Below are 13,738 nucleotides of genomic sequence, written 5' to 3' on the forward strand. Positions count from 1 at the left end.
TCTTCCTCATGAAGAAGTGGAGTGCTTTCCCTGCAATATGTCTTTGTTAATAGTAATTAATTATTATCTGACTGCATTCAACCTTGGCCCTCTTATTTTCTACGTATCTCCGGTGCTGTTTCTCCCTCTGTGGCTCTCCACCCACCTTGCGTTAACATCTTGTGTTTTAGTGCCTTCACCCTCTGAAATGTTCACAGCTGCCGCATTGTTGGTATACTTTTTTTTTGGGAATTGGTGTTTTCTCACAATGCTTCTAAGGGAATTGTAATGATCATGGAATGCAACCTGTTTGACAGTTATCTTGTGACTCCTTTGTAGAGTATTGTGATAAGAGTGCCCATGAAAATTTGGGCCAAAAGTCACAGATGTTGGTCATGCTGAGCACTGGGGCATTTTCTCCTCTCGGCCTCCGGTACACTGCTTGAACTCCATAAAAGTTTAATGCATAGTAGTGACCATACATTGTTTCTGTACATGGTTCGATTGGAATGTCATGGCTGTATATACTGCAGTAATTTGAATTTTATGGTAAGTACCTTATGCACTGCAGTCATATGGACCATCAATGATCTATTATTAAGACCCTTAGGATTAAGGACCATGTCACAGTAATATGGACCAAAGGATTGCTGTAGTGTCTTTCCAGCAGATGTTCCCAAACTCTGTGCACACTAGTGTGATTTGAGATAATTGCATTGAGAAGTAAATTGATTAAACTATTTGAGTTTCCAGAAGAATTTCAGACTCGCCTTGACTTAACCAGCTTCTGCATTTGAAGCAAAATGAACAATGCAGTCATAGATGGGCTGTTGTAGGTTTTTTCGGGATATATGGCCATGTTCTAAAGGCATTTTCTCCTGACGTTTCGCCTGCATCTATGGCAAGCATCCTCTGAGGATGTTTGCCATAAATGCAGGCAAAACATCAGGAGAAAATGCTTTTAGAACATGGCCATATATCCCGAAAAAACCTACAACAACCAAGTGATTCCGGCCATGAAAGCCTTCGGCAGTCATCGCTATTGTAGAGATGCCACAGAAATGCCTGGAGGTTGACCCAACAGATGATTTCTAGGGATGGGTTATCTCTTACATCTCGAGGTTTGCGTTTAGGCAGACACAATGAGAACATTATGGAAACTCACAAGAATCAGACTTTAATCACATTTAATCATGAATTGAAATTGACAGCATTTGTTATTCTTACACCCTAAGAGTCCATCTTTCCAGCTGTAAGAAAGGAATGTACTTCCAGTTTTAATTCAGAAAACTATAGTGTGCCTCAGCTATCAGATGTTTGGGAATTATGTCCATACAGAATATCACGCAATGGCATGGTGCAAATATTCATTACCATATCTATTGCTGTGATATCATCTCTCCGCTAACAATCATATACCAGTGGTTCCCAAGCTGTGGTTCATGGACCACCAGTGGACCGCAAGAACAAAAATGTGGTCCGCGGCCTCACCATTACTACACCGTTGCCTCAAAATCATGCGGCAATAAGAGTGACTGGTCTCATGAAACCCTCTTGCCAAGGTAATGGGGATATCAGGAGGGGAGAGACTGACCTTCCACAAAAGATTACTACTACCACATCAGCTCTAGATTATTAATTATGGGTTTTGTTGGGCGAGTAGGCTTATTAACAAAAGACCCTCCTCATAAATGCACAGCATAGCAGCAGCATGACCCAGCACCAGTAGCCCAAAGTGATAAAAAAAGCAAAAACACTCAGATGAATGTTATCTCTTCCATAGGAGACTTTTATTTATAGTAAAATAATATGATTACACTATTTACAAGAACAAGGTTTCCATAACACAAAGTTCTTTATACTTCCTTCTTTGCTTCCACGCTGGGCTTCTTTCTCATGCAGTTAAAACAGGTTCACTCTCACAGAGCCTCTTCTCACACTGAAACTACACAGGAGCTTCACACAGCAGCCTTTTACACACAGCAGCCTAAGAACAAGGTTTCCATAACAGAAATAAAGTTAAGCCGTTTACACTTCCTTCTTTGCTTCCATGCTGGGCTTCTTTCTCATGCAGATCAAACAGCTTCACTCTCACAGAGCCTCTTCTCACATTGAAGCTACACAGTAGCCCTTCACACAGCAGCCTAATAACAAGGTTTCCATAACAGAAATAAAGTTAAGCCATTTACACTTCCTTCTTTGCTTCCATGCTGGGCTTCTTTCTCATGCAGATTAAACAGCTTCGCTCTCACAGAGCCTCTTCTCACACTGAAGCCATACAGGAGCTTCACACAGTAGCCTTTTACACACAGCAGCCTAAGAACAAGGTTTCCATAATAGAAATAAAGTTAAGCCATTTACACTTCCTTCTTTGCTTCCACGCTGGGCTTCTTTCTCATGCAAATTAAATAGCTTCGCTCTCACAGAGCCTCTTCTCACACTGAAGCCATACAGGAGCTTCACACAGTAGCCTTTTACACACAGCAGCCTAAGAACAAGGTTTCCATAACAGAAATAAAGTTAAGCCATTTACACTTCCTTCTTTGTTTCCACGCTGGGTTTCTTTCTCATGCAGATTAAACAGCTTCACTCTCACAGAGCCTCTTCTCACACTGAAGCTACACAGGAGCTTCACACAGTAGCCTTTTACACACAGCAGCCTAAGAACAAGGTTTCCATAACAGAAATAAAGTTAAGCCGTTTACACTTCCTTCTTTGCTTCCATGCTGGGCTTTTTTCTCATGCAGATTAAACAGTTTCACTCTCACAGAGCCTCTTCTCACACTGAAGCTACACAGGAGCTTCACACAGTAGCCTTTTACACATGAAGCCTTCAACCTGGGGCTTCTCTTACTGAAACCTTCTCACACACTTAGGCCAACCTCACACTGAGGTCTACTTCACACTGAGGCCCTTCTCCCACAGAGAACTCTCCCAGACTGAGGGCTACTAAGCTACAGACACACCTGTTTATACTGAACGGCAGTTTTTGCTGAGTCATTACATCCATTTAACCCTTTCAGTGCTTGACTTACAGTTTTGTAATGAAAAATACCTAGTTAATTTTTAATATTTCTGACAGTTTTCTGTGGGCGAGCAGATAGTGACTACTGGATGGCATATGTTCTGTATCAGAAACTAGAGCTGATGTGGTCTATCCAATGCAATTTTCAGCACCCCAAATAACCAAACCGAATCTAAAGTTGACAACTGATTCGTAACCCCTTTGGTACTAATGTTGGAGAATGGTCCCTGGTCAAGTGGTCTCTGGTCAGAAAAGGTTGGGAACCACTGATATATACACTGTAGCAATGTGATCTAAGTATTATGCCCATATTGGTTACAGCTGTAATCATCCAATAATGACTGCATTCTGTAAGAATATGACTTGGGTAATTACAGTTATTTATATTGTTGATAAATAGGACAGTGACAATGATCTATGTAGTTATTCCTGCATTTGCATTAGTTAGCCTATGCAAGTTAGGACTGTTTATATTATAATTGTGTGATGTGTTACATATTTTGTACATATTTTAGCTAACAATGGCTGTATTTAATTATTGTGAAATCACCCAGGTGGAAAAAAATACTAGATACCTAGGAATATCATGTAGGAAGCTGCCAACATGTATATATTGTAATAAGTAATATTTTGACTTGTGAAAAGTCTTTGCAAAATTCTCAAGTACGACTGCCCGACTACAATTGCCAGGAAGCCTGTTTAGATCAATTTTTATGGGTTTATTTGCTTGTCCTTTTGGAGGCCACTGAACAAATCCTACAAATGCGATTTTGCCATGTTCTTCCACATTCTCTTGCAGTAAATTTCTCAAAGGAAATTCTTCAGTCGGTTTATATAATGCCTTACGGTCATTGTGAGGAGCTGAGTGACGATTGAGCAAGTCAGAACATACCAGGGTGTAAATAATTTTACTATTTGCTGTGTACAGTAAAATACTGTTGAAATAACTGAACTGTACCTGTGCCGTCACACCCAGACACTATAAAGTTAAAACTAAGATGTGCTTCTCTCTTTATCCGAGTGAATCGCGGGTGTCTTTCTTAGAAGCTCAAGATTCCCAGCAACTGAGGCCAGTCCAGATTTGAACATCAAATAGAACATTTATTTCTCTAGGTCCTTGACAGACTTGGCACAGCTTGATGAAGTTACAAACACAAACAGTCAATTTAGGAAACCATATAGATGTTCCTTCTTTCCCTTTTCCTTCAGTTGTCGAGTTAACTTTCCCTTTCCCCCAACGGTAGAAAAATCCTGGGATCTTTTACCCTAACCCCGAGCTGCTATCTTGACATGAGAGAAGCCTCCCACAAGGATGGTAAAACATCAAAACATCCGGGCGTCCTCTGGGCAACGTCCTTGCAGTCGGCCAATTCTCTCATACCAGAAGCGACTTGCAGTTTCTCAAGTTGCGCCTGAAACAACAACAAAAAAACCACAAACAAACAAACAAACTCTACCTTGTGGGATTATTTGAAAACTCGACTATGAGGTAGATCTGTTAATATATCTTATGGCCATCGTTTTGTTGTTCCCTAGATAAATTGTTAGGACTCCGATGCGTCTTGCACCAGTCCATGTTTCACAGCTTTTGTTTTGCCGAGAACCTTCCAGTTGTCTTAAAGGAAGATATCGTGTGATGAGGAATGAGATTGAGGGAACTCCAGAATAGGTATTCCATAGTTCGGACTCCTAAATTCAGAGATTGATTTGGTTAATGTTTTGCCTTCTTGTTCTCAGTCTTCTCAAGGTGGTGGACACCGGACTCTGCTATATGGACATGCTATTCTTCTCCGGCATTCCCACAGCGGCATGGTAAGGAGAAGAGAGTTCAGAAAAGATGTGTATTTTGATGGAAAGAAGGGTGAAATCCCCGAAATGAGGTGGATTTGATACAATAATGGGTGACTCTAAGGCAGGCATGGGCTAACTTGGTCCCTCCAGGTGTTTTGGACTTCAACTCCACCATTCCTAACAGCCTCAGACCCCTTCCTTTTCCTTTCTCCCATTGAGGGCTACCTCACACTGAGGGTTCTGTCAGACGGAGGCCTTTCTCCCACTGAGGCCTTCTTGCTTAAGCAGCTGAGGAGGAAAAGGAAGGGGTCTGAGGCTGTTAGGAATGGTGAGAGTTGAAATCCAAAACACCTGAAGGGACCAAGTTTGCTCATGCCTGCTCTAGAGGTAGGGTGAGTATTTTACTACAGCCTCAGCAGAGCCATTTCGTGTTGCCGTCCTCAACCCTGAGCTAAGCAGATTTATTTTCAAGCGTACGTCATATGTTCTTTTCCTGGGATGCAGAAATTGCAAGGAATCCCGAAAGGGGTTATGAGCAGTGGGCACATTTCTCAGCCAAGGAGGTGTCAAACATTGAAAGGTCTGCGAGTTCTGGAGGCTGAATCTCACTTCTAAGTCAAGCAACTGAGGTCATCTAGGGTGGGGCGATGTCCTTTCCTTCTACGCCAACATTCCTAGGAGGACTATGAGAGTGTGAGTCAAATAAGAGCAATAGATCGCTCTTTAACCAGAGTTTGTGTTCACATGGGCTTCTGACAGCTGATTTACTACTGAACTGATTGCTTGATGTGATTCGGTTATGTCTGCTTTTAATTTGATCAGTGTGACTGCAGGATTAAATTGCAGATGGTAGCTATCACAATAAGAACGTTAAAATTGTTGGGCGAGTGAGCTTATTAACAGAAGACCCTCCTCATAAATGTACAGCAGAGTAACTTGTTAGCAGCAGCGTGACCCAGCACCAGAAGCCAAAAGTGATCAAGAGAACAAAGAAACACAGACCAAAAAATATATATTAAAATAATATGGTTGCACTATTTACAAAAACAAGGTTTACATAATACAAATAAAGTTCAACGTTCACACTGATGCTTCACACTGAGGCCTTCTCAGACTAACACTGAGGCCAACCTCACATTATTATTATATTTAATTATTTAAAAAAAACAAGGTTTACATAACACAACCTTCACACTGGAGCTTCATACATGAGGCCTTCTTATACTGAGGCCTTCTCAGACTGAGGCCTACTAACACTGAGGCCTACCTCACATTATTATAATATTTAATTATTATATTATTTGATACGAAGTAATAATACCTCACATTGTGGCCTGTCTCCCACTGAGGCCTCTCTCAGACTGAGGTGAACTAACACTGAGGCTGCTCTCACACTGAGGGGTTCTCATACTGAGGTCTACTAACACTGAGGCCTACCTCGCATTGAGGCCTTTCTCCCACTGAGGCCTCTCTCAGACTGAGGTGAACTAACACTGAGGCCTTCTTACACTGAGAGGTTCTCATACTCAGGCTTACTAACACTGAGGCCTTTCTCCCACAGAGACCTCTCACAGACTGACAGCTACTAAGCTACAGGCACATCTACGTATATTGAACTACAGCTTTTGCTGAGTCATTGTATCAATTTAACCCTTTCAGTGCTTGACTCACATTTTTGTAATAAAATTACCTAGTTAATTGAAATTTAACTAGGTAAATTTGAAAGCCCCCCCCCCCCCCCCCGGCCCAAATCCTACTTTTCAAATCTTCTCTTAGGGGTAGGAAGGTAACCACAATAATTTTAACTCGCAATTGGTGGTCATCCCTGTTGGGTGAGTGGGCTTATTAACAAAAGACCCTTCTCATACACATACAGGAGAGTAACATATTAGAAGCATGACCCAGCATGAGTAGCCAAAAGAACAAAAACACAGGGCAATATTACCTCTTCCATATGAGGCTTTTGTTTATATCAAAATAATATGGTTGCCCCCTTTACAAAAACAAGGTTTACATTACGCAGATAAAGTGTGGACACTTCACTGACACTTCACACTTAAGGACTTCTTATACTGAGGCCTTCTCAGACTGAGGCCTACTAACACTGAGGCCTACCTCACATTATTATTATATTTAATTATTTAATTGTTATATTATTTGATACGAAATAATAATACCTCACATTGAGGCCTTTCTCCCACGAGGCCTCTCTCAGACTGAGGTGAACTAACACTGAGGCCTTCTCACACTGAGGCCGCTCTCACACTGAGGGGTTCTCATACTGAGCCCTACTAACATTGAGGCCTACCTCAGATTGAGGCCTTTCTCCCACTGAGGCCTCTCTCAGACGGAGGTGAACTAACACTGAGGTCTTCTCACACTGAGGCCGCTCTCACACTGAGGGGTTCTCATACTGAGGCCTACTAACACTGAAGCCTACCTCACACTGAGGCCTTTCTCCCTGACTGAGGCCTCTCTCAGGCTGAGGTGAACTAACACTGAGGCCTTCTCACACTGAGGGGTTCTCATACTGAGGCCTACTAAAACTGAGGCCTACCTCACATTGAGGCCTTTCCCCACTGAGGCCTCCCTCAGACTGAAGCAAACTAACACTGAGGTCTTCTCACACCAAGGCCGCTCTCACACTGAGAGGTTCTCATACTGAGGCCTACTAACACTGAGGCCTTTCTCCCACAGAGACCTCTCACAGACTGACAGCTACTAAGCTACAGGCACATCTACGTATATTGAACTACAACTTTTGCTGAGTCAATGTATCCATTTAACCCTTTCAGTGCTTGTAATTAACATTTTCTAGCTAATTTTTAATATTTCAGTCAAAGATTTCCTCACTGCATTGGATCAAGATGGCCTCTCTATCCACCAAATACTTTTTGGATATTTTGGTTAGCCCTGGTTGATACTTGATTATTCTGAGTTTAAGCAAACAACTAATTTTAGGCTGTGATATAAAGAGGAGAATTCTTCAGGTTTGTTTTTCATCTATGTGATGTCAATGAATTCAAAAAGTACTATTTTATCTTCTTTCCATTCCAATTGTTAGTATTTAAGCTGCTTAACCACATCCCGCTCCTTGACGGATAAACTCGCCTTTGACGTGGGCCTGCAGGAAGATGCAACTGGTAGGTGGCTGTGCACGGATGGGATGTCCCTTCTTTGGAGGTCTGATAGCTTATAGCAGGTATGGGCAAACTTTGGCCCTCCAGGTGTTTTGGACTTCAACTCCCACAATTCCTAACAGTCGGTAGGATGCTCGTTTGTGGGATTAACATAACTGAAAAACCACGGGACGAACTGACACCAAAATTGGACAGCATACATCTAACAATCCAATGTATGTCCTTCACTCATAAAATTGAGTTTGTTATTTGGGAGTTGTAGTTGCTGGGATTTATAGTTCATCTACAATCAAAGAGCATTCTGAACTCCGCCAATGATGGAATTGAACCAAACGTGGCAGATAGGACTCCCATGACCAACAGAACACACTGGAAGGGTTTGGTGGGCACTGACCTTGAGTTTGGGAGTTGTAGTTCACCTACATCCAGAGAGCACTGTGGACTCAAACAATGATGGATCTGGACCAAACGTGGCAGAAATATTCCATATGCCCAAATATGAACACAGAAGGAGTTTGGGGAAAATTGACCTTGACATTTGGGAGTTGTAGTTACTGGGATTTATAGTTCACCTATAATCAAAGAACATTCTGAACCTCACGAACGACAGAATTGGGGCAAACTTCCCTCACAGAACCCCCATGACCAACAGAAAATACTAAAGGCCATCCAGTCCAACTCTCTTCACCAGGGCAAGAAAATGTAATCAAAGCCCTCCTGACAAAGAGCCATCCAGCCATAGATATAGATAGATATATATGATTCACACACACACAGATATAGTATCATAGATTTGAAAGGGACCCCTAAAGAAGGACAATTATATGTTGCTTATTCCAGAGTAGGCAAACCAGACACCCTCCACATCAACACATCAATGTTTTAAGGCATTGAATTGTTGCCTCTATGTAAAGCCGTCTTGAGTCTCCTCCGGGATGAGCAAGGCAGGGTAGAAATGCCGTAAATAAATGAATAAATAAATAAATAAACAATGCATTAATTTTACAGAGGAATATGTGGGTAAGCGAACTGCATCCTTTCATTTGGAATTTAGATAGAACACACACTTCTTAAGAGCTGTTGTCCCTTTTGTTGCACTCCAGATCAGGAAAAAGCCCTCTGACTTTGAAACACACCACACGAAGAGTGAAGAAACAGATATAAAAGCAATCCAAGACAGCAATTATCCAGATAGGAATCAACAGGATGCAAAAACAATCCATAAGGCTAAAAAAACTCCACAAGAACAAGACCCCTTGAACAGGATTTCCATGGCACATGAACTTGATTTCCAAACGATGCCTGATCTAATAGGTTTCCACTTGAGGCAAACCTTATATCCCAAAACTCAGAAATTGGTTTCTCTTTCCCCCACATTTACTCCCTTATCAGGCAAAGTCTTTCAGAGTGACGTAAACACTGAGTTTGCTGTCGATCCTGGCTAATCTCCAGCCGCCTATTCTTCAGCCCCCTATCTGGCTGCTCATTAAAATTCCCAGGTGTCAGATTGTTTTCCAAACCCAAATCTTGAGAGCTCACAGAGAGAGGGAGTGAACCATCATTGCTAGGCCCAGCAGGGATATTCCCATGAGAAACTGCCCTTTGCACTGGGGCCTCTCTGTCATTGTCTGCATGAAAATCATTGACCAAACCATCTCCATCTTGTACCTCAGCCTCGACACCATCATTTCTCTCATCATTTCCCTCCTCATTTCCCACATCAGGATCCTGAAACACAAACACAGGCTGATTCACAATACCTTTTTGTTATTTCAAAAAACCTGCCAAAACTGCCTACCATGCTCTTCTCTCTCTCTTTCTTATACATACTTATCCATAAATCATCTCTCCTGCTACTATCAGGAGAAGCCTGTTGGTGGACCATCCATCCAGCCTCAAAGCAACGATCAGAAGGGGAGAAGGTGCGCGTCGGTGATGACCTCATCCTTGTGAGCGTCTCTTCTGAGCGGTACCTGGTGAGTGTATTCTTGGGTCGGGTGGAGTGGTCAATTCATGCAGGAGAACTTCATTTTAATAATGTGCGTGTGTGTATGTTCCATATAGACTCTCACTCAGAGATGCTCTGATCAGGAGGTTTAATGGCTTAGGGCAGTGTTTCTCAACCTTCCTAATGCTGCGACCCCTTAATACAGTTCCTCATGTTGTGGTGACCTCCAACCATAAAATGATTTTGTTGCTACTTCATAACTGGCTAGAGCAGACTAAACCGCTGTGCTGTAGAAAAATCCTGCCGAACATAAGATTGGTAGTTCAAGCCCGGATCGAGGTGAGCACCCACCGTTAACCCTATCTCACCTGCCTACCTAGCAGGTCGAAAGCAGAAATGCAAGTAGATAAATAGGTACCACTTTTTGTGGGAGTTGCTACTTCATAACTGGCTATAGCAAGCAAAACCGCTGTGCTGTAGAAAAATCCTGCTGAACATAAGGTTGGTAGTTCAAGCCTGGATCGAGGTGAACACCCACTGTTAACCCTATCTCACCTGCCTACCTAGCAGGTCGAAAGCAGAAATGCAAGTAGATAAATAGGTACCACTTTTTGTGGGAGTTGCTACTTCATAACTGGCTATAGCAAGCAAAACCGCTGTGCTGTAGAAAAATCCTGCCGAACATAAGGTTGGTAGTTCAAGCCTGGGTCGAGGTGAGCACCCACCGTTAACCCCATCTCACCTGCCCACCTAGCAAGTCGAAAGCAGAAATGCAAGTAGATAAATAGGTACCACTTTTTGTGGGAATTGCTACTTCATAAGTAAATGAAGATAAATAGATAAATAGGTACCACTTTTTGTGGGAGTTGCTACTTCATAACTGGCTATAGCAAGCAAAACTGCTGTGCTGTAGAAAAATCCTGCCGATCGTAAGGTTGGTAGTTCAAGCCTGGGTCAAGGTGAGCACTCACCGTTAACCCCATCTCACGTTTCCACCTAGCAGGTCGAAAGCAGAAATGCAAGTAGATAAGTAGGTACCACTTTTAGCGGGGAGGTAATAAAGATGCCCTTAAGAACATCGATCGGAGGAAAGCTCCTCGGTACAAGATGGGAAACTCTGCCTTTACCTGTTTGTGTTGTCTGTCCTTGTTAATTGTATAATTGGCATTGAATATTTGCCGTATGTTCTGTAAGCTGCTCAGTCCCCTTCGGGGTGAGAAGGGTGGGGTATAAATACTGTAAATAAATAAGTAAATAAATAAAATCAGTGGCAACTTGGAAATTGAGTTGTTGTAGCTTTTTTGGACCATGTTCTAGAGCAGCGGTTCTCAACCTGGGGGTCGCGACCCCTGGGGGGGTTGTTAGGCCATTTTTGAGGGGTCGCAAAACTGCCTTGGCTGCCCCGCCCCCTCCAAGGAATGGGTGGAGGGAGTTCTCTGTGCCAAGTTTGAGTCCATTCCATGGTTGCATGAGTTCAGAATGCTTTTGGATTGGAGGGAACTATATATCCCAGCAACTCCCAAATGTCAGGAAAATAACCCCAAAACTCTCCAGTAATTTCTGTTGGTTATGGGAGTTCTGTATGCCAAGCTCCTTCAATTCCATTTTTGTTGTAGTTCAGAATGCTCTCTGATGGCAGAGGAACTATAAATCCCAGCAACTGCAACTCCCAAATGTCAAGATCCATTTTCCCCAAACTCCACCATTGTTCAAATTTGGGCATATTGAGTATTCATGCCAAGTTTGGTCCAGATCCATAGTCATTTGTTCACAGTGCTTTCAGGATGTAGGTGTACTACATCTCCCATAAATCACTGTCAATTCCTCCCAAACTCCTCCAGTTGGTCATGGGAGTTCTATGTGCCAAGTTTGGTCCAGGTCTGTAATTTGTGGAGGATCTCTGTGGTCTGTGGAAGTCACAGCTGAATTGGTTGAAGGTACTGTAAATCCCATCATCCGTTGTCCATACTCCCCCAAATGTATTGTTTTTGCGATTAATCACTATGCTTTAATTATGTTCAATTTGTAACTATAAAAACACATCCTTCATATTAGATATTTGCATTAGAATTCATAAGAGTATCAAAATTATTTATGAAGTAGCAACAAAAATATGGCTGGGGGTCACCACAACATGAGGAACTTTATTTAGGGGTCACGGCATTAGAAAAGTTGAGAACCACTGTTGTCATCAGGCAATCTCTCCTGATGTTTCACCTGCATCTATGGCAGGCATCCTCAGAGGTTGTGAGGTTTTGGAACTTGAAAGTTTCCCATTCATTCTCTCCCTTCCTCACTTTTGGCACCCTGCTCCCATATGTTTTCTTTCTCAGTGGTTTCTTTCTTCATTTCCAGCACCTGTCCACAGCCAGTGGAGAGCTTCAAGCCGACGCATCCTTCATGCAAACTCTTTGGAACATGAACCCCATCTGCTCCTGCTGTGAAGAAGGTGTGTCTGTCATGAGGGGTGGGCAACTGTGGCAAGTCTGGTGACCACTTTTATGAATCAGAACTGAGGCTTGGGTTTTTCTTCTCTTGTCCCAAACACCCTCCAAGAGAATCATAGAATCAAAGAGATGGAAGAGACCTCATGGGCCATCCAGTCCAACCCCCTGCCAAGAAGCAGGAATATTGCATTCAAATCACCCCTGACAGATGGCCATCCAGCCTCTGTTTAAAAGCTTCCAAAGAAGGAGCCTCCACCACACTCTGGGGCAGAGAGTTCCACTGCTGAACGGCTCTCAGGTGGTGCGGAGGGAGTATCTTCACCACTTTTTTGTCTTCTCACCACCACAATTAATTTCTAGTTACTTTGTGTAGCTGAAAAAAAAGTCTCAGGAAGCCCATAAAACATGATGTAAATGCTCCTTGTGTCTCCTAGAAGGAGTTCAGGAGTATTTGTGGGCAAAATAAGATTATTTTAGTTTATAGGGGAGAATGTGGTGGCAAGCCATACAGAGTTAATGCAGACTTACTTAAGTGATCCCTCATTCTCTGGGTATAATTGCCTTCCAAGTGTATGATCTTGGCGGTGGATACATAGGTGGCTATGAGAGCCATATTCTTGATCCGCATATTCTTCCATAGTGAGGACATCAGTTTCCAGACGGAAGGCGGTCCCGGTCAGGGTTGGCTTGATGCACCTTCCTCTTGGCACATTTCTCTCTTTCTCTCTCCATTCGTGCCTCTTCAAATCCCACAGCACTGCTAGTCACAGCTGACCTCTAGTTAGAGTGCCCAAGGGCCAGGGCTTCCCAGTTCTCTGTGTCTATGCCACTTTTTCAGCCCATCGTCCAATCTCTTTTCCTGTCCATCAATATTGCATTTTCCGTACTTGTGTTTGGAGTAGAGCAACTGCTTTAGGAGATGGCGATTGGGCATTCAGACGACATGGCCAGTCCAGCGAAGGTGATGCCATAGGAGCATCGCTTAAGTGCTGGTGGTCTTTGCTTCTTCCAGCACACTGACATTTGTCCACCTATCGTCCCAAGAGATTTGCAGGATTTTTCGGAGGCTGATGGAATTGTTCAAGGTGTTGAGTAGCCTCCCATAGTTGCCCATCCCTACCTTACTGCGATATTACATGTAAAATTATTAAAGCAACCTTTGTACACTTGGTTACTGGATTTCCTTCCTGTGGCCACTTGTTCACTTCTCCTTCTCTTTCCTATGTGTACAGGGTATGTAACGGGAGGCCACGTTATGCGTCTCTTCCATGGCCACATGGATGAGTGCCTTACTATCGCTACGACAGATCCAAATGAAGAGCAGCGCAGGTAAGCACGACATATGGGGCTGTGTCGTACCTTCCAACATTTCACAGGTGAAAACAGGGACACATATGGTCAAGCAACA

The 13,738-nt window shown here is 43.0% G+C and overlaps 1 protein-coding gene across 15 annotated transcripts in view; it reads left to right on the forward strand.

Moving 5' to 3' along the window:
* LOC137094954 (ryanodine receptor 1-like) overlaps positions 1–13,738 on the forward strand; it is a 259,348-nt gene that overhangs the window by 67,454 nt on the left and 178,156 nt on the right. For all 15 annotated transcript variants that reach the window (XM_067460970.1, XM_067460976.1, XM_067460973.1 and 12 more), the window contains 5 exons: positions 4,742–4,816; positions 7,860–7,938; positions 9,799–9,911; positions 12,239–12,332; positions 13,563–13,659. In XM_067460970.1, coding sequence (XP_067317071.1) covers positions 4,742–4,816; positions 7,860–7,938; positions 9,799–9,911; positions 12,239–12,332; positions 13,563–13,659 — 458 coding nt within the window. The remainder of the gene's footprint in view (positions 1–4,741; positions 4,817–7,859; positions 7,939–9,798; positions 9,912–12,238; positions 12,333–13,562; positions 13,660–13,738) is intronic.

The sequence above is a fragment of the Anolis sagrei genome, chromosome X, assembly GCF_037176765.1.
Source record: "Anolis sagrei isolate rAnoSag1 chromosome X, rAnoSag1.mat, whole genome shotgun sequence".
NCBI lineage: Eukaryota > Metazoa > Chordata > Lepidosauria > Squamata > Dactyloidae > Anolis > Anolis sagrei.